Source organism: Mustelus asterias, chromosome 26 (genome assembly GCF_964213995.1).
Source record: "Mustelus asterias chromosome 26, sMusAst1.hap1.1, whole genome shotgun sequence".
NCBI lineage: Eukaryota > Metazoa > Chordata > Chondrichthyes > Carcharhiniformes > Triakidae > Mustelus > Mustelus asterias.
Window position 1 is genome coordinate 19194849 of NC_135826.1, and position 20908 is coordinate 19215756.

Sequence of the window (20908 nt, forward strand, 5' to 3'; positions counted from 1 at the left end):
ATCCTCATGTCATTTGCAATTCTATTCCAAATCATCTTAAATCAGTATCGTCAGGTTTTGGCCTTTTCTCCTAGTTTCCGTGATTGTTTCTCTCTATCTGCTCTGTCCAGACCCCTCATGATTCTTAACCCATCAAATGGAGAACAACCCTAGCTTTTCTAATCTATCTTTGTAACTGAAGTCCCTCAAACTTGGAACCACATTTGTAAATCTTTTCTGACTTCTGTCTAATGCCTTCACATCCTTCCTAAAGTGTGTGGTGCCCAGCTTTAGATACAGTACTCCATTGAGGCTAAGCTCAGTGTTTTATAAAAGTTAACATGTACCCTCATCAACCCTCCCTGTTACCTCATTCAAAACTCAATCAAGTTAGTTCAACATGATTTGCCTTTAAATCCATGTTAGCTTCTCTTAATTAATCCTGCCCTTTGCTACCGCACGGAGGCGTTTCCTGTACGGGCTGCTGCTGCACACCTTCTCCTACTGCGTCCTCGCCCATCGCCTGGATACACCTTGGCCGGCCTTGTTGCCGCCGGGCGGCGGAGGTCCCGAGTGGAGGTCCCTGTACTGAGGGATTTCCCCCCACTATCTTGGGGACCTGGGGTGGAGGGTGTTGCACACAGCAGTATCGTCCAACCGTAGGTTGTATCGATTCACGGGCTCACAAGCGTGCCCTTTTTGCAACCTTGTGGAGTCCATGGACCATGTCTATGTTTCATGTTATAGGTTGCACAACCTTTTCAGTTTTCTCAAAAACCTTTTATTGGTATTTTATTTGCACTTCAGAGCCACGCTCCTGATCTACAGGCACCCAGTGCGGAGGGAGGCGGAGATGGAGGAGGGCCTCCTTGTGAATCTGCTCCTGGGCCAAGCGAGGCGGGCCATCTACAGGTCCAGATAGTGGGCGATCGAGGAGGTCGTCCAACCTGACTGTCTGCCTCTCTACCAGGCTACATTCGTGGCCAGCTGTCCCTGGAAAGGGAGCATGCGGTGTTTGAGGGCAGTGTTGATGCCTTCTGTGCCCGTTGGGCATGGCCGGGATTGGGGTGTATTATTGACCCCTTTAATCACATTTTAATTTGATGTTTTAAGTTTCCTTTCCGCTTTGTTTTTTGTTTCGGGTGGTTCCCCTCCTTTTAGGGAGCTGCCCCTTTTGAGTTGTCCCTAAGTTAATTTGATTTTGTTTATTTGGTTGGGAAAGAAAAGAGTTCCTTTAATTAATCCACGTTTGTCCAAGAGACTGTTAATTTTGTCCCGATTAATCAATTTTAAGAGTTTTCCCACTAACAACATTGAGCTTTAATGTTTTTTTTGTTTTTTTAGTGTAATAATTAGTTGCTATGCTGTGATAATATTATATGATGGTTATAATTTAAGGGGTGTATTTAGAGGGCAATGCCCTGGAAAAGATAGCATATGATGAACCCTTTCTTAATGAAGGATAGTACTTATATGTTCTTGTTAATGGATGGCGTTAGTCATCGGTAATGTTCATATAGAATTTTGCTGGCTTATATGCTGTTGTGAAGGCTTTGAAGGCGGGCTGTGGACAACTCGCAACACATGTCAGCTGTCCGTCATGGTGCTTTGTTTGTACCATTGTAATTAACATGGTTATTTGTTGATTGTTAAATGCAATCTTTATAACTTGTAATGTACTTTTGCATCTGTATTTTGCACTGTTTTGTAATAAAGAGTTCACACTAACAAGATTAAACTAACTGGCCTGTAGTTGCTGGACTTATTTGTATACCCCTTTTTGAACAAGGGTGGAGCATCTGAAATGCTCTTGGATAGATAACTTCAGGAGAATCGAGTGAAACACATGACAGAAAGATTAATAAAGGGATGTGTTGATGGGATTAGATGAAGAAAGGGGGAGGTGGTTTGTGTGGAGCATATGCACTGGCGTGGGCCAGTTGGGCCAAATGGCTTATTTTTGTGCTGTAAATGGAATGCAAGATCTATTTAGATGCATAAAGGGCTAGAAATGCAGCAGGGCACCCTGATTCCATTGCTATAGCCTCTGCTTTGTGAGAACCTGGCCAAATTGTTAACCTGTCATTTCTTTGCAGTATGTTTCTAGGATTTCTTGCTTTGTTTCAAACGTTTGCAGTTTTTAAAATATTAGATTATTTTGAAATATGTAATTTTCAGAGCATTGTAGAATATTTTTGAGAGGCAAAATGGTTTGGATAATTCCCAAAAAGCAAAATGTGCAAGATCTTTGAAGAAGTGGTCCAAATTACCGTTACCTCTGTGCTTCAATTATATCCTTTGTGGTCATAAATATCATTAAATATTTCCCTGATGTTCAAGACTGCTGACAAAAATGTGGATAGGTAGAACATAGCAAATGCTACAAATATACTAATAACATCGAAAAAATGATGGAGCAATGATGTAAATACAATCTATATGCATTGCCAATATTCTAATTGTTTTTATTATTGACAAATTAAATGTTTAGCAAAATAGATTACACAATCCAGAAAGCTAACTTGTTACCCTCAAAATAAATCATTTACCTTAATATGAGCAAAACATTTACAACTAAGACATCTGCAAAAACGAAAGTGAAATAGGTCAAAAACAAATCTAATATCAATGTTGTTATTCCATACACTTTCTCCTTTTGACCCTCTTTCACAGTGACTTCTCTGCCAAAGAAAATGAATGCTTTCAAAGTGAGAGGCACAGCCAGGGCATAGGAAGGATTTGGCTGCCAACCTAAGTAAAAGATAATGAGGAGCATTATGCAACAGATTCCTGCAACACATATTTGGTAGATAAACAGAAACATTTGATTTTGTGAAATTTATTCGGAAAAATTTTAGTTATCGCCGCCAGTGAAGTTGAACGGAAATAATGTTTCTGTCTCTGTTAAATCTGTTTTTCTGTAAACAATATATCCGAAAAATTAACTGATGGATTTCAATGAAACTTGGTACACAGGTGAAGACGTGGATCAGGATTCAGATCTTATAATGTTTTTAACAATCCATCTGTTAACATTGGAAGATAAGGTAAATGGGCTTCTTCTTTTAGAATGTTATGGGTTTGATTTAGAACATTGTAGATTGTTTTAGAATATTGTGGATTGCCTCAGCCACTGTGGTAGAATTTGGCACTGCTTCAAAAAGTAAACAGAGTTTTCAGAGCAGTTTGTTGGTTGGCCTAAAGCCTCCCCAGTGAAATAGAAGCTCTGAACAGAATATTTATTTTCCAGCATTTTAGTTACAGGGCAAGGAAAAGATTCAAGGAAGAATTGTATAATTGTAATTGTAATCATGTTGAGTCAATGTAGCTGGTGGAGGTTTGCACTCTGTTTACTGCCCTCCTCACTTGTTTTTCAATTGAATCATGAACTATTTTTCCCTCCCGCAAATCCCATACTTATGTTCATCCTTTCTCCCCTATATCTTTTACATTTTTTATTTCTTAGTGACCAGACTAGTCATAGTATTCAAGGTGTGGTCTAACCAATGGGCTATAAAGTTTAATCATTACTATTTCTTACATGTTCAACAGTTGTTCAGCATCCTTTTGCATTCGAGGAAAGGTTACCAACCTGAAACATTAACTCTGTTCTCTCTGTCTTCAGATGCTGCCTCAGCTGCTGAATATTTCCAGCATTTTCTGTTTTTCTATCCTCTTCGCATTGTTAATTATTGCTCTGCATTTGTTTGACATTCTTAGAATCTTACATCTCTTTCAGTTTCACTTTACAATTTTTTGGCTTAAAGTTCATCTGTTATTATTCTGCCCAGTAAGAGTTCTAACAACACCAGGTTAAAGTCCAATAGGTTCATTTGGTAGCAAATGCCATTAGCTTTCGGAACGCTGCTCCTTCGTCAGATGGAGTGGATATCTGCTCATAAACAAGGCATACAGAGACACAAACTCAAGTTACAGAATACTGATTAGAATGCTAATCAGTATTTCCACATCAGGTTATAATCTCTATGGTGCTTTCTTTGATTCCATGGTCCCTTTGATAACAGAATTGTGACAACTTAGGCAAAAATTTGGGATGAAAGTTAAAAACCTTCCATCAGATAAGGTAAAGCAAGCATTCATAGCAGAAACCAAGAAACCATTAAATCATAACTTAAGCCAAATTAACTGAGAGTTATGTGGGGAGGATATACCTTTTCCATTCTTTCCCGGAATGTGAGCATCGCTGCCAAGGCTGGTTTTGTATTTCATTCCTAATTGACCTTGAGAAGGCAGTGGTGAGTTGCCTGCTTGAACTGCTGCAGTCCATGTGATGTAAGTGTGCCCACAATGCTGTTAGGGAGGGAGTTCCAGGATTTTGACCCAGTGACAGTAAAGGAACAGCGATATAGTTCCAAGTTAGGATGGTGTGTGGTTTAGAGGGGAATGGCGGATGGTGGCATTCCTATGCCATGTGCTGCCCTAGTCCTTTTGCAGATTTGCAAGGTTTTGTGGAAGGAGCCTTGGTGACTCGCTGCAGCACATCTTGAAGATGGTCCACACTGCTGCCATTGTAGGTTGGTAGTGGAGCAAGTTGAACGCTGAAGGTGTTGGATGTGGTTTAAGATGGCTATGTAAACTTTATAACTCATATGGGCAGAACGGTGGTACAATGGTTAGCACAGCTGCCTCACAGTGCCAAGGACCCGGGTTCAATTCTGGCCTCAGGTGAGTATGGAGTTTTCATGTTCTCCCCGTGTCTGTGTGAGTTTCCTCCAGGTGCTCCGGTTTCCTCCCACACTCCAAAAATGTGCAGGTTCGGTGGATTGGCTATGCTAAATTGATGTCAACGGGATTAGCAGGGAAAATACATGGGAATATGGGGATAGGACCTGGATGGGATTGTTGTCGGTACAGACTTGCTGGGCTGAATGGATTCCTTCTGCACTGTAGGGATTCAATGATTCTAAGAGAAGCGAGATTGCTGCCCAACATATCAATGCCAAGTCTTCATTCTGCCATCACCTGCTGAGGTCAAATCACCCCCACCCTCCTTGTTTAATGTTTATTTATCAGTGTCCCAAGTAGGCTTACATTAACACTGCAATGAAGTTAGTGAAAATCCCCTGGTCACCACACTCCAACGCCTGTTCGGGTACACTGAGGAAGAATCTAAAATGGCCAATGCACCAAACCAGCACGTCTTTCAGATTGTGAGAGGAAACAGCAGCCAGAGGAAACCCACGGGGAAAACGTGCAGATTCTGCACAGGCAATGACCCAAGCTGGGAATCAAACCAGGGCGGCCCTGGCACTGTGAGGCAGCAGTGCTAACCCACTGTGCCGGTGCAGCCCCAGGTGTCTCACCCTCCCCTCCCGAACAGGTGTCCGCCCTTCGGCTGGAGCGCACCTGCCCATGACGTCACCCGCCGGCGGCCGTTGAGCTCGAGCGCACCTGAGAGTCACGTCACCCGCCTCCAACCGTCCAGCCCGAGCGCGGCTGTCATTGGCGGACGGCCGTGGCCCCGCCCCCTCCCCCGTAGCCCCGCCCTCCCCAGCTGCACGCGCTCGGCACGAGCCGCTCCTTGGAGGCGGAAGCGGAGGGGACTCGGCAACTTCGGCCATTTCCGTGAGCGCCGCTGTCCAACTTGAACAATAACAATTAGGCCGGTGCCCACACACCCTGATTTAATTGTGTGTGTGGAAGTGGGGGGGAAACACATGAGTTGATTATTGCCCCCCAGCATTGTATAGGGATTTCATTATGTCAATGAGTTGCAGGAAGCTTTATTCGCACCGCCGGATCAGGCTGGGTATAAAATGACCTAGTTTGAGGCTCAAGCCGAGATTGCAGCGAGATTCACTGTGCCGTTATGGTTTGTATCCGCCGGCTCTTGGTGGCTGCTCTCCTCACACGCGTTGTTGGTGAGCTTGACAGTGGCAGGCGCCCCTACACCAACACCTGGGCTGTCCACATCCCTGGTGGAGCAGGAGATGCCGGGAGGATAGCTCTCAAACACGGCTTCATCAACTTAGGACGGGTATGGCTCACTTGCTGGAATGGTCAGTGACAGTGAAGGAATTACCATTGACCAGACACTGAACTGGACCTGCCACCTAAATTCTGGTGGCTACCAAGCAGATCCGAGGCTAAGATTCCTACAGCGAGCAACTTCATCTTCTGACTCTACAAAGCTTGCCCACCACCTACAAGTCAGGAGTGTGATGGAATGCTCTCTTGTCTGGAGCTCCAACAACACTCCAGAAGCTCGACATCACCCAGGACAAAGCAGCCCACTTGATTTCTATTTTATCCACAAACATTCATTCCCTCCACCACTGATGCACAGTGGCAGTTGTGTGTACCATCTACAAGATGCACTGCAGGAACACTCCAAGCCTTCTGAGAGAGCATGTTCCCCCAACCCACAATTGCGACCATGCTGCCCTTGTCCTCCTAGATGGAATTTCCCCTCCAAGTTACCCACCATCCTCATCTGTAAATACATTGCTGTTCCTTCACTGTTACTGGGTCAAAATCCTGGAACTCCCTCCCTCACAGCACTGTGGATGTGCCTACACCACATAGATTGCAGAGGTTCAAAAAGGCAGCTCACCACCACCTCCTCAAGGGTAGTTAGGGATGGGCAATGAATGTTGACCTAGCCAATGATGCCCAGGTGCCTTGAAATAACTTTGAAAAAGGGCTCGCATTTGTATGGTGCCTTTCACTGCCACAGAAATCCCAAAATGCTTTTGCAGCCAGTAAAGTTCTACTTTGGAGTGTAATCCAGGAATTATCCAATTTATTTACACACAGCAACCTGATAATCTGTTGTTTGGGATATTAGTTGGAAGATGAATATTGGCCAGGATGCTTTAGTCATTTATGATTTTAGTAGTGTGACGTGGTGCTTGCCTAGTATTTCTACTATGGCATCACTCAAAATGTGGATGTGATCTCAGTTGTAATTTTTTTTGGTCCCCTTTCATGCTTTGGTTTGAATTTACATTGTGTAACACCAGCTAATGTTTTCAAACTTTTCTGAAGGAAAGTGATTTTCTTTAGATATTGGCACGTTTACCCTCCTAAGTATCTGAAAGACAAATCTCCACTGCACAGAAAAAAAACAACTGCTGAATTGTTTGTGTGACAGGAACACCAAAGTAAAGAAATCCAGAAAAATAATTTAATTCTAGTGTAGAAATCTTCTAATCACCTTGGGTTCTAGGGAGCTCTGTAACAAGACTGAGTATTGTTGGTTCCAGGTCTGGAAGCAATTGGAAATGGATAGCAACTTGATTGAATTTTTTTTTCCAACTTTAAAGAATGCTGCCATAATTGGAATTGTTCTGACTAAAGTGTACTAATACCTAGAATAAATTAGTGATAACATGAAATATACTTTCAAATTTTGGAATGATGGTAGGGAGTGTAATGTAATATTTCAGTGAAGTTTTCATTGCTTCATTTTCAACAAAGTATGCAAGTTGGACACCTAGCATGAGTATCACTGTTTGAAGGAGTGTTCACCAGTACATATTTATGATATGAACACCAAGCTTGCCTTAAAGTAGTACTCCTGCCTCTGAGATAGATTGAGAGTAAAAATGTTTTTTTATTACAATCTAGGTGGATATTTTAGTGTAGTGTTCAGGAATTGCTGCATTGATGATATTGTTCTTTGAGGTGTTAATCAAAGATTCCATGTGCCTCTTCATCAGAGATGAGAGTACTAAGTTTGGCCCATATTTCTTCTTCGGCCATCGCTGTTCAGTAACTCCAAAGATGTGTGGGTTAGGTTGATTGGCCATGCTAAATCAATATTGGGGACTAGCAAGGTAAATACCTGAAATTAAAGGTGGGGTTGTTGATGGTGCAGGCTCAATGGGCCAAATGACCACCATCTGCACTTTAGGGATTTCGAGTATTAACCACTTGCACAATTATTTTCTGTGGAACTTTGCTGTGTGCAGAATAATGAGTGTTGTCTTTGTGTTATGTAATGACATAGCTGCACAAGTTTAGTTAGTGGAGTGAATTGAAACCATTTGAGAGGCACAATAAATGTGCCAAAGTTCTTAAGCATTTGGAACAGAAAACCTAGAACAGTTTAGGTTTGTAATGGCTACTTAACAGGGTCAGTGCGAGAGTATTAAACATCCCGGCGAGCCTTGATTCTCCACTCCCACAACCTCCACAATTAACCTTTTTTGAAGTTGAATATTGTGCATTTGTAATTACATGATTTTACATGAAAAGAGAATGCTGTAGTGATTGTCCATTCTCATTGGTCTGCATGTTCCATGGGATATGTACCAGTAAAATGCACAGTGTAATATGGCTTGCATGACGTACAGTGCATCCCTCTGTCCAAAATCCAGGGTTGTCAAAAACCAGACATTTTTTTAGAATATGGTGTGCGCCTGTGCGTTTGAGTAAAATTAAAAGAAATCTTATCTGGGCAATTTGGTTCGACATTGCATTAAAGATTATTTATTAGTCACAAGTAACGCTTACATTAACGGTGCAATGAAGTTACCGTGAAATTTCCCTAGTTGCCACAGTCCGGCACCTGTTCGGGTCAATGCACCTAACCAGCACGCCTTTCAGAATGTGGGAGGAAACTGGAACACGTGGAGGAAACCCACGCAGACACAGGGAGAACGTGCAAACTCCACACAGACAGTGACCCAAACCGGGAATCGAACCTGGGTCCATGGCACTGTGAGGCAGCAGTGCTAACCACTGTGCCACCCACATTAGTGCGGTGTGATGCCTGACCAGTTATGCTCTTTGCCATTTGACCCGAACCTCCTGATCTGAAATCCAGCACAGTCTCTGTCCTGGGGTTGCTGGTTTTGACACTATGACACTAATGCAACAGTTACTAGATGATTTTGTGCCCAATTTATACAATCAATTATTATGACAGAATGGGTTAGATTAAATGATATCTACAGCTTTGTAGTTTTGGAATAGTTATGTGGATGTACAATCGTGGAATATGTGTGTTAGTTTATGTGGATGCTTATGGGTAGATCTAGACATTTTAATTCCCCACCACTGAAGCCTGGTTGTTTACGTAGGTAGTTTCATGAATGTCAACATTGTGTGGTGCTGTTGTCTATCTGGCCAGATTGGTTTGGGAGAATATACAATGACTAGTGAGATTTCCCCTTCCTTCAGCAGTGATATAAAGAGTTTCAATCAAACAGTAAATAGCCATTTCAGAGTTGTCTTTTATTTTACAAAAAGGTTTTTGAAGATGGGCATTATTACTACTTTAAACATAAAGGAGTGGCAAAACGATCCATCAATCCACACCGAATGCAACATCGACGGCTGGAAAAGGAACCCAAGGTAAATAAACTGAGCTGGATAGTTAAGCTGTAATGTACCTAATGTTATGCTTGAATCTTTGATGTTGTGGATAGGTATTTATATTTTATAATATTGGTTCCTCTTCCTCCTGACTCCTGGTGTGAAGTTTGGAGGAAAATGGAATGTCTAATAACATGTCATTCCTTAAAATCGCAGTGTAAATATCAAGCCAAAGATGTTTTGAATAAAAATTTGGTCGAGGAGGTACATCTTTAGAGGCAGCGTTTTTAGGGAGTGAATTGCAGAACTTTATTTGGGTGGCTGAAGACGTGACTATGAATGATTGAGGCCAGAGTTGGAGAAACCCAATTTTAGGCTGGAGAAGGTTGCATAGAACATGATTCAAGGTGAGGTTATGAGATTTTAAATTGAGGATACAAATTTTAAATTTTGAGACAGTGATTGTGCATCAGTTGTGTGCTGGTGAGTCAGTAGGGACATAGCTGAATTGGACTTGGTGCGATTAGGATACATGCAATGGTGTTTTGGATGAGCTTGAAGGGTGGAATCTGGGAGGCTGGCCAGGAGTGCATTAGAATCATTAAGTTTCAAGGTACAGAAGATATTACCTACAACAAAGTAGATGGAAAGAAATTCTTCTCATTTTGAAACAAAAGAACCAACAGCGATGTAAGGAGAAACTTTATTGCACGGTGGGTGGAAGGTGCTGCCTGTTTTGTTTTTAAATATGGCTTTTGAAAGGGAACTGGGTAAGCACCTGAAGAGAGGGATTTTGCAGGGCTGTGGGGAAAGGTTTAGGACTAACCAGTGTGCTCTTGCACAGATTTGGCATAATCCTGGGGTGAATGGGATCAAAGGTTATGGTGGAGGGGGGGAGGGGTGTGAAAGCAGGATGAGGCTATTGAGTTGGATGATCAGTCATGATAGTAATGAATGGCAGAGCAGGCTCAAAGGGCCAAATGGCCTCTTCCTGCTCCTATCTTCTATGTTTCTATGCACAAACTGGCTTCCTTCTGTGCTGTGACCACTCTTGTGATTCTATGACTACATTTCAAAAATGCATAATTATAAAATAGTTGTACAAGTGGTTCAGACTCAGAATCCCTACAGTGCAGAAGAAAGTCATTTGGCCCATTGAGCCTGCACCATCAACAATCCCATCTTTAACTTCACATGTTTACCCTGCTAGTCCCTAAACATTGAGGAGCAATTTAGCATGGCCAATGCTTTGGGATGTCCTGAGGTCATGTGTTTTCTTTGTTCATCTTACTGCCAGAGTGTGGATAGATAATAGCTAAAGGCTAGGATTTTCTGGCCCCATTGTGGGAGATAAGGTGGTCCAACCAACAGTCCGCCAATGGTCTGGGAGGCTATGGTTGGCCGGGGGCGGGGGGGGGGAGGGGAGGGAATGTTTGAGATAAAATCCCACCCAAAGAAAAGTTGGTGGTGGGAACTAAAGACCGTTGGCTACAGTCTTTTGAATATTTAGTTAGAGGAAATGGATGAGGGCCAAGGATAGATCTTTGGGGGATGCCAATGGTAATGATGTAATAAGAATGGAAACAGATCAATGCAGTCCCACACAGCTGGTAACAGAGGAGAGGCATTGGAGGAGGATGACTGCCAACTATTTAAAGCCTGCAGACCGAGAGTGACTATGATAAACTGTCTGTCACATTGGATGTCGTTTGTGACATTTAATGAACCAATTCAGTCCTGTGGCAGGGTTGAAACCTTTTGAGCAATTCAAACAGAGTTCTTGGAAAGATGAGCATAGATTTCCACGTTCAACGACTTTGGATAGTAACAGCAGGTTGGGATTAAAAGTATGATGGAAAATAACATTATTTGTATTTGTCTAGGTTATGGTGATATTTGGCAAAATGGAAGTCATGCCTGATTTCTCCAACATTTTTAATATTGAGGGATTTATTAAGCACTATTTCCTTTAGTTCTGCTTTTTCAATTATTTTGAGTATTTTGGCCTTCGGCCTCTAACATGAGAACTTGTATGACTATCCTATTATTTTAGGTGAAATGGCTGGAACAGCAGGTGGTAAAAAGACGGCAGAAGCGGGCATTTGCTGTTCCTTCAGATCCTTTATATCGTAAGCAGTGGTACTTGGTAAGTACAAATACTGTTGGGGAGAGGAGTGGGAGAGCAAATACCACTTATTTGACATTCAATGGCATTACCATTGCTGAATCCCCCACTATCAATGTCCTGGGGTTATTCTTTTATTCATTTGTGGGACATGGGCGTCGCTGGCTGGCCAGCATTTATTGCCCATCCCTAGTTGCCCTTGAGGACAGTTGAGCATCAACCACATTGCTGTGGCTCTAGAGTCATATGTAGCCCAGACCAGGTAAGGATGGCAATTTCCTTCCCTAAAGGACATTAGTGAACCAGATGGGTTTTTCCGACAATCGACAATGGTTTCAGGGTCATCAGTGGATTCTTAATTCCCGATTTTCTTTTTTAATATATTGAATTCAAATTCCACCATCTACCATGACTGGATTCGAACCCGGGTCCCCAGAACATTAGCTGAGTTTCTGGATTAATAATCTAGCGATAATACCACTAGGCCGTTGGCACATGTCAGGGGTGTAATGGAATACACTCCACTTGCATGGATGAATGCAGCTCCAACAACATTCAAGAAGCTTGACACTATCCAGGACAAAGGAGCTTGCTTGTTGCTACCCCTTCCACAAACATTCAGTCCCTCCACCACCAACTGGAGTAGCAGCTGTGTGTACCATCTACAAGGTGCACTGCAGGAACTCACTAAGGCTCCTTAAACAGCACCTTCCAAACCCACAACCACTACCACTTAGAAAGACAAGATCAGCAGATACCTGCGAATACCACCTCCTGCAGTTTCCCCTCCAAGTCACTCACAGTCTTGACTTGGCAATATATTGCTGTTCCTGCACCGTCACTGGGTCTGGAATTCCCTCAAACAGCACCGTGGGTGTACTTGCACCTCGGGGACTTCAACGGTTCAAGAAGACAGCTCATTACCATCTTCTGAAGGGCAACTAGGGATGGACAGTAAATGCTGGCCTAGCCAGTGATGCCCAACAGCCCATAAATGAAGAAAAGAAGGTTTGAATCTCTGATCCAGTCAAAAGTGAAAGATTTGCAAATACATAGAATGAAATTATTTATTTTAATGTTTCCAAAGCTACAATAAAGGTTATTTTTTTAAATTGCCAGATCAGTTATTCATTGCCATTTGTTTTGTGTGTTCATTGTGTTAATGCAACTTCTTTTTAAGTAAATTTTCATCCTTCAGAATGTTGGACACTGGAAACTGACTTTCTCCAGTTATGGGATTCTTGTGTCAAATATAGATGTCTTGCTAACTCCGCACAAACTGGGAACTGCTACAACCATGTTACCAGTCTCTTACAGTACCTCCTAGGTGTTTTATTCTGTGAATTCTTGCAGTTTTTGCTCCCATATGCTCTCAGAATTTTATCTATCTCGCATTGCCATTGGAAACCCTTCTGTTCAAGGTAGTTATGGCCTCTGTCGCAGTGCTCCAAACCTGAACTACAGTTCACAATAGGGCTTCATTTTTCTCAACTAGTTTGAGGGGGAACTAGTTGGCTGTGAAGTACCAGTGAATAAATCATTATATGAGATGTATCCCAGTGTCTAACATTATTGTATGTGCACATCACTCCACCCACACCTGAAGACAGAGGCAGCTGTCTAACTTGGTAAAAAGTTGACCAAGTGCTTGGTTGATGCCATGGCGGCATCAGCTGTTTTTCTGGGACCTCAGTACCACAAGACACCTCAATTGCAAGTATCATGTTTGTCCGCTGTGTTACTAATCAATGAAATCTTAAAAATACATTGTTCGTGTAAGAATTAGTTTAAAAGATGCATGCAGGTTTAGCATCTCCATTCAGTCACTACTAACATGGTTACCCTTCATTATTTAAAACTGCCCAGTTCTTCTGGAGGGCTCCACGGAAGTATGCTTTTTGCCATGAGTTGGTGTAACATGGTATTAAAATTACTGAAAATTGGATCCTGCTGCTGGAAAGTACATGGGCTAAAGATGCTAGTGGTGCCTTTTAATCTAGAGAACCTTAATTAGTCTAAAATTAAAGCATACATTTCCCTCTTTAATCACACTGGCATTTATATTCAAATGAATTTGAAACTCAATGCTGCTTATTGTCTTTCTTGAAGCCATGAAACCTAAATAATATAGTACACATGGGTGCTTTAGCGAAGGAGGGATGTTCACTTGGACCTGGTTATGCTTTTTAGGTTGCAAAGCCTGAATGTGCAGTGAAATGTTCGATTATTCAATTTCTCAACTGGTACTTTTCACTTGCAAAAATGTGGTAAAAGTACGGTAATCAGATTTTATTTTGTAAAGAGCACGCAAGGAGTAAAAGTTAATTATCCGTCACAGGTATACATGGGAAATCAAAATGTCCTAATTTTAAAGAAATGCTAATAATGTCTGTGCAGTGAAGCCTGTAATGCACCACTGTTAGCGTATTCAATAAGCTAAAATGGAATTCCCGCAGTGTGATGGGTAATCTATAGATAAAACTCTGCTTTTATTATTTAGAATTCCTGATTTTGGGACTAAGACTTGTAATTAAATTTAGCAATCAACTGTGCATATTTTGTTTGACTGTGAAAACAGGGCACTGTATTTCAGTAGTAGGGGCAGACTTTGTGTCGTGGTCCTTTCTGAGGAGGTGGACACAAATGACTTGCCATTTACAATAGAGTGGCTATCATGGACAAAATTTCAAAGAAGGAAAAGTTTGCATTTGTGTTGTGCTTTTCATGACCACCAACTGTCTCAAAGACAGCTAACTAAGTACCTTGCTATTATGTAGGAAATGCCACAGTCATGTTGTGCACATCAAGCTCCCATTAACAGCAACATGATATTATAGAATCCCTACAGTACAGAAGGAGGCCATTCGGCCCATCAAGTTTGCACTGACTCTTCGACAGAGCATCTTACTCGAGCTCTATCCCTGTAACCCATGTACTTGCCCTGCTAATTTTCACCCCCCCCCCCCCCCCCCCAACCTACACATTTTGGGACACTAGGGGGCCATTTAGCATAGTCAATCAACTTTACCTGTACATCTTTGGACTGTGGGAGGAAACCCATGTAGATATAGGGAGAATGTGCAAACTCCACGCAGTCACCCAATCAAACCCAGGTATCTGGCACTGTGAAACAGCAGTGCTAACCACCGTGCTGATCATCAGTTCTTGCGACATCGATTTTGAGGGATAAATATTGGTAGCGTACTCCTCTGCTGCTTTTCAAAATGGGGCCTCATGGTTCTCTGGCCTAACTTGCTGAAGTAAATATCAGCTTTGAACCTTGCTTCCTCTTCCCCACCCAATGCATGTCAAAACGACAATTCTGATTGCTTATTAAACCTTTCGAGGGTTCTTTTTGCTATTTGGGGAGTGACCTCAGATCAGTGCTTCAATATGATAACTTGGTAATTTAAATCATATGTATGAATTTATACAGTGGCACCGATTCCTAAAGTGATTAATTGCATACTTTTGTTTCAGTGCTGTAGTAAAATGTAGCCTGGGCTGAAACTTTCATACATTTAGGATATGTACTGTCCACTTGTTCTAGGGACCACAGAATAAGATTAAGATTTTCTCAAATACTGTAGTTATTACTGTTTCAATGGCTGCATTGCAGTAAAAGCTTGTGCTATCTTATTTAGAACAATGCGATTCCTAATGACCTAAATGTTCTATCTGCCTGGAAGCGGGGTTACACAGGAAAGGGGATTGTGGTCACCATCCTGGATGATGGAATAGAGAAGAACCATCCGGACTTGGCTGAAAACTATGTAAGATCCAATAGAAGCACCTTGTAAACCCACTTCAGTCTTTACTGTAACCTTTCTCAAATAGCATAAAATACGGAGAAGCACAGATTAGTTCAAAGTGTCAATAGTACTACTTTCCATTTGTGGTGTAGTTAATCAAATAGTAGAATATATAATCTAAAGGAAGAACTTCCATTTTATATAGCACCTTTTTATAACTCTGTCCAGATGCTTCACAGGCAATGGATTTAAGTATATGTAAATAAATATCCCAACAAAGTGGCTCAGATAGAAGTGAATCAAAAATAATCAGATAAATATTGGCCAAGGCATCGGGAGAGCTCCTTGCTGATTTTCTTTTTTGGAATAATGCCATAGTTCATGTTAACCCAAGTAGGTAGATGGAGAATACATTTATTATCATATCTAATAGAATAGGGTTCCAGCAGTGTAGTGAAATGTCTGCTTGCCTTATGTACTTGAGCCCTAGAGATAGGCTTGAATGCACAACTTGTGACTGAGAGAGCGCTACCATCCTGTTGAAACTTGATTTTTATCATTATCTGAAAATAAAATTGCATTTACTTTTCATGCATCATTTAAGTATAATATTGGGCTTCACTTAATTAAATAAGGTTCTAACTCCATTTTTCACTAATTTAAAAAAAGTATGTATGAAAGTAGTTTGCATTTTCATCTGCCTCTGGAATTTTTACAGACTATTAATGTCTGCATTTGACCATTGCCTGAAAGTGTTGGAGGATGCATTGGAGAATGAGAAGCATAATAATCTAGTAATATGAGTCTGTTAGGAAGTTTGAAAAGTTCTTCAGAACAGATGTTCAGCATATATGTTCAAATGGGCGTTTCCATTTTGATGGTTATTTAATTGAAAGGAGATGTATAGACCATGTAATGCATCCCGACAGGAACCAAGTAAAGCAGATCACTATCCTTAACACCTAATGTTTTAATTAAAACAGTGGAAAAGGGAATGGCCATTGCACAGGAGGAGGCCATTTGGCCCGCCCTCTGTCTTGGCCCTCTGCAAGAGCAACTCAACTGATCTATTCCCTGTGGTCTTAGAAATTTTCTCCCTCCAGATAGGTTTTCCTTTTGAAAGCCCTGGTTTATTCTGGCACTACCAAACTTCGGCAGTTCACTTGAGATTCTAACCGTTCACTGCAAATGTTCTGCGCATCGAAAGTGTTTTTCTTCTGTATGGCCAACATACCAAAGAACAGAATATTTAGACTACTTTAATATCAAATGCAGCTGGAATAGTATCTTTGAATTCTACAGCTGTGATGGATTTGTAGCTTGTAATATGTTTTTATGAAGACCAAGCAGGATCCCAGTTTGATACCCAGTAAAAGGGCTCAAGTTGTCCTCTAATCCCTTGGGTTAATAAAGGGGAAAAATAATTCAGCCAGGAGAAATACTCCTGGATCTATCCAGTAACTTTTGGCAAAAGTTCATGTACTGATCTTTATCAAATGTGCTCAGTTATGATGCCCTTAGAGGTCAGATTTTCTCCATAGTCTGAAGCATGTAACTGCTTGGGTGACATACTGCAGGATTCCTGGTACCTGTGGAATATTTGGCAAGTAGCTGATGCCTTCTGTAGGGAGGTAAAATAAATGCTTCCAATGTATTTTTAGTTTTCAAGTACTACCAATTATGAAGCTGAAATTTCTTATATGGCCAAAAGCAAAAAACCTTCTTGCATTTTTATTTGCAGGACCCGAAAGCAAGCTTTGATATAAATGATAATGATCCTGACCCCCAGCCTAGATATAACTTTAACGATGAAAATCGGTAAGTTGTTTACACTTTTTTTTTAAGACGTTCTTCATGTTTCAACTGATCATTACATAAATACACAAGGAATCCAATAGCTGACCTGTTATCTAGAATGGTTGTTCAGAGTTGGACACTTAACATATGCACAGTAATTCAATGAAGCTAAATTAGTGATCACGGTAGCCAGCCACAGCGTAGCAGGTAAGACCGACGAACTTGGGGCCTTAATGCTTACGAGGAATTTGGATGTGGTTGCGGTGACAGAGACTTGGTTGAAAGAGGGACAGGACTGGCAACTGAATATTCCGGGGTACAAGTGATTTAGACGAGACGGAGGAAGGGCCAAAAGAGGTGGGGGAGTAGCAGTATTAGTTAGAGAGCATATTACAGCGGTGCAGAGGGAGGACAATTCAGAGGGGTCATGTAACGAGTCACTGTGGGTGGAGCTCAGAAACAGGAAGGGCGCAGTCACTATGTTGGGGGTATACTACAGGCCCCCCAACAGCCCAAGGGAAGTGGAAGAACAGATATGTCAGGAGATAATGGATAGGTGCAGGAAAAATAGGGTTGTTGTAGTGGGAGACTTCAATTTCCCTGGTATAGACTGGAAATCACGTAGGGCTGGGAGTCTGAATGGGGAGGAATTTATAAAATGTGTACAGGAAGGTTCTTTGGAACAATATGTAGATGGCCCGACTAGAGAGGGGGCTATACTAGACCTAGTACTGGGGAATGAGCCCAGTCAGGTCTTCAAAGTTTCTGTAGGGGAACATGTGGCAAATAGTGACCACAATTCTGTTAGTTTTAGGATAGTGATGGAAAAGGATGAGTGGTGTCCCAAGGGTAAGGTGTTGGATTGGGGGAAGGCTAACTTTAGTGGGATTAGGCAGAAATTGGCAGCTGTTGATTGGGATAGGCTGTTTGAGGTAAATCCACATCTGGCATGTGGGAGTCTTTTAAGGTACAGTTGTTAGGGCTGCAGGATAGGCATGTGCCTGTATAAAAAAAAAAGGATAGGAAGGGTAGGATTCGAGAACTGTGGATAACCAGGGAAATTGAGGGACTGGTCAAAAAGAAAAGAGAGGCGTGTGTTGGGTCCAGGTAGCTAAAAACGGAGGGAGCTCTGGAAGAATACAAAAAGTAGGAAAGAACTCAAACGAGGAATTAGAAGGGCAAAAAGGCGTCATGAAATGTCCTTGGCAGACAAGATTAAGGAGAATGCCAAGGCATTTTATTCATATGTTAGGAACAAAAGGGTTGTCAGGGAAAAAATCAGATCTCTCGGGGACAAAAGTGGGGAATTATGCTTAGAGCCCAAAGAAGTAGGGGAGATCCTAAATGAATACTTTGCGTCGGTATTCACAAAGGAGAGGGATGTGTTGACTGGGAGTGTCGGAGGGGAGTGTTGACCCGTTAGAGTAAATCTCCATTACAAAGGAATATAAAGACTGACAAATCCCCAGGGCCTGATGGAATCTATCCAAGGCTGCTCAGGGAGACGAGAGATGAAATCACTGGGCCTCTGACGCAAATCTTTGTCTCATCATTGGACACAGGTGAGGTCCCAGAGGATTGGAGGATAGCTAATGTGGTCCCGTTATTTAAGAAGGGTAGGGAGGATAACCCGGGAAATTATAGGTCGGTGAGCTTGACGTCCGTGGTAGGGAAGTTGTTGGAGAGCTTTCTTAGAGATAGGATGTATGCACATTTAGAAAGGAATAAACTCATTAACGATAGTCAGCATGGTTTTGTGAGAGGGAGGTCATGCCTCACTAACCTGGTGGAGTTTTTTGAAGAAGTGACTAGAATGGTTGACAAGGGAAGGGCCGTGGATGTCGTCAATATGGACTTTAGTAAAGCGTTTGACAAAGTCCCTCATGGTAGGTTGGTGCAAAAGGTTGGATCTCATGGGATAAAGGGGGAGGTGGCTAGATGGGTGGAGAACTGGCTTGGTCACAGAAGACAGGGTGGTAGTGGAAGGGTCTTTTTCCGGCTGGATGCCTGTGACTAGTGGTGTTCCGCAGGGCTCTGTATTGGGACCTCTGCTGTTTGTGATTTATATAAATGATCTGGAAGAAGGTGTAACTGGGGTGATCAGTAAGTTTGCTGACGACACAAAAATGGCTGGACTTGCAGATAGTGAGGAGCATTGTCAGAGGCTACAGAAGGATATAGATAGGCTGGAAATTTGGGCAAAGAAATGGCAGATGGAGTTCAATCCAGATAAATGCGAAGTGATGCATTTTGGTAGAACTAACGTAGGGGGGAGCTATATGATAAATGGCAGAACCATAAAGGGTGTAGATACGCAGAGAGACCTGGGTGTGCAAGTCCACAGATCCTTGAAGGTGACGTCACAGGTGGAGAAGGTAGTGAAGAAGGCATATGGCATGCTTGCCTTTATAGGACGGGGCATAGAGTATAAAAGTTGGGGTCTGATGTTGCAGTTGTATAGAACGTTGGTTCGGCCGCATTTGGAATACTGCGCCCAGTTTTGGTCGCCACACTACCGGAAGGACGTGGAGGCTTTGGAGAGAGTACAGAGGAGGTTTACCAGGATGTTGCCTGGTATGGAGGGGCTTAGTTATGAGGAGCGATTGGGTAAACTGGGGTTGTTCTCACTGGAAAGATGGAGGATGAGGGGTGACCTAATAGAGGTGTATAAAATTATGAAAGGCATAGATAGGGTGAACGGTGGGAAGCTTTTTCCCAGGTCGGTGGTGACGTTCACGAGGGGTCATGGGTTCAAGGTGAGTGGGGGGAGGTTTAACACGGATATCAGAAGGACGTATTTTACACAGAGGGTGGTGGGGGCCTGGAATGCGCTGCCAGGCAAGGTGGTGGAGGCGGACACACTGGGAATGTTTAAGACTTATCTAGGTAGCCACATGAACGGAGTGGGAATGGAGGGATACAAAAGAATGGTCTAGTTTGGACCAGGGAGCGGCGCGGGCTTGGAGGGCCGAAGGGCCTGTTCCTGTGCTGTATTGTTCTTTATTCTTTTTGTTCACATTTTGAGTTGTGAATTTCTTTAAATTTTACCATTCTGACATTTACTGTGCTATTTACATTTCAATACATTATATAACAGTGCAATGCCCCACTGACCTAGATTTGGAGATGAGCAGTAGAAAGAAAAAAAAGTGGCTATAAAATAAAAAGAAAATCTCTTATTCCTGGGGATTTTAAAAATTAATTTTTGGCATCACAGGCTAGTCCAGCATTTATTGCCCTTGAGAAGGTTGTGGTGAAATGCTGCAGGCTGTGGTGTAGGTACACACAGTGCTGCTCGGGAGGGAATTCTAGGATTTTGACCCAGCGACGGTGAAGGAAGAGCGATTTATATTTCCAAGTCCAGATGGTGTGTGGATTGGTGGTGACCTTCCAGGTGGTGGTGTTCCCATGTCTGCTGCCTTTGTTCTTCTAGATGATAGCAGTCATAGTTTATAAGATGCTGTCTGTGGAGGTTTGAGTTTCTACGTTGCATCTTCTAGATGGTACACACTGTTGCCTCATTGTGTTGGAGAGTGAAGTTTGTGGATGGGGTGCCAATCAAGTGGGCTGCATTGTCCTGGATGGTGTTGAGCTTTTTGAGTGATGTTGGAGTTGCACTCATCCATCACACTCCTGACTTGTGCCTTGTAGATAGTGGACAGGCTTTGGGGAGTCAGGAGTTGAATTACTTGCAGCAGAATTCCTCGCTTCTGACCTACTCATGTAGTCATGGTTTTATATAGCTCTCCCAGTTCAGCTTTTGGTCAATGGTACCCACCATGATATTAATAGTAGGGGATTCAGTGATGGTAATACCATTGAATGCCAAGAACATGATGGTTAGACTCTCTCTTGTTGGGGATGGTCATTGCCTTGCACTTTTTTGTGATGTGAATGTTACTTGTTACAAGCTTAGACACTGTCCATATGGACAAGGACTGCTTCAGTATCTAAGGAATTGAGAATGGTGCTG

At 42.4% G+C, this 20908-nt stretch overlaps 1 protein-coding gene across 1 annotated transcript in view; it reads left to right on the plus strand.

Moving 5' to 3' along the window:
- Nucleotides 1–5809: 5809 nt before the first annotated feature.
- Nucleotides 5810–20908, plus strand: part of LOC144479731 (proprotein convertase subtilisin/kexin type 4-like) — a 46194-nt gene continuing 31095 nt past the window's right edge. Inside the window, exons 1-5 of the mRNA XM_078198762.1 lie at nucleotides 5810–5977; nucleotides 9196–9300; nucleotides 11315–11407; nucleotides 15031–15159; nucleotides 16880–16956. Of these exons, the coding sequence (XP_078054888.1) occupies nucleotides 5810–5977; nucleotides 9196–9300; nucleotides 11315–11407; nucleotides 15031–15159; nucleotides 16880–16956 (572 nt within the window). The remainder of the gene's footprint in view (nucleotides 5978–9195; nucleotides 9301–11314; nucleotides 11408–15030; nucleotides 15160–16879; nucleotides 16957–20908) is intronic.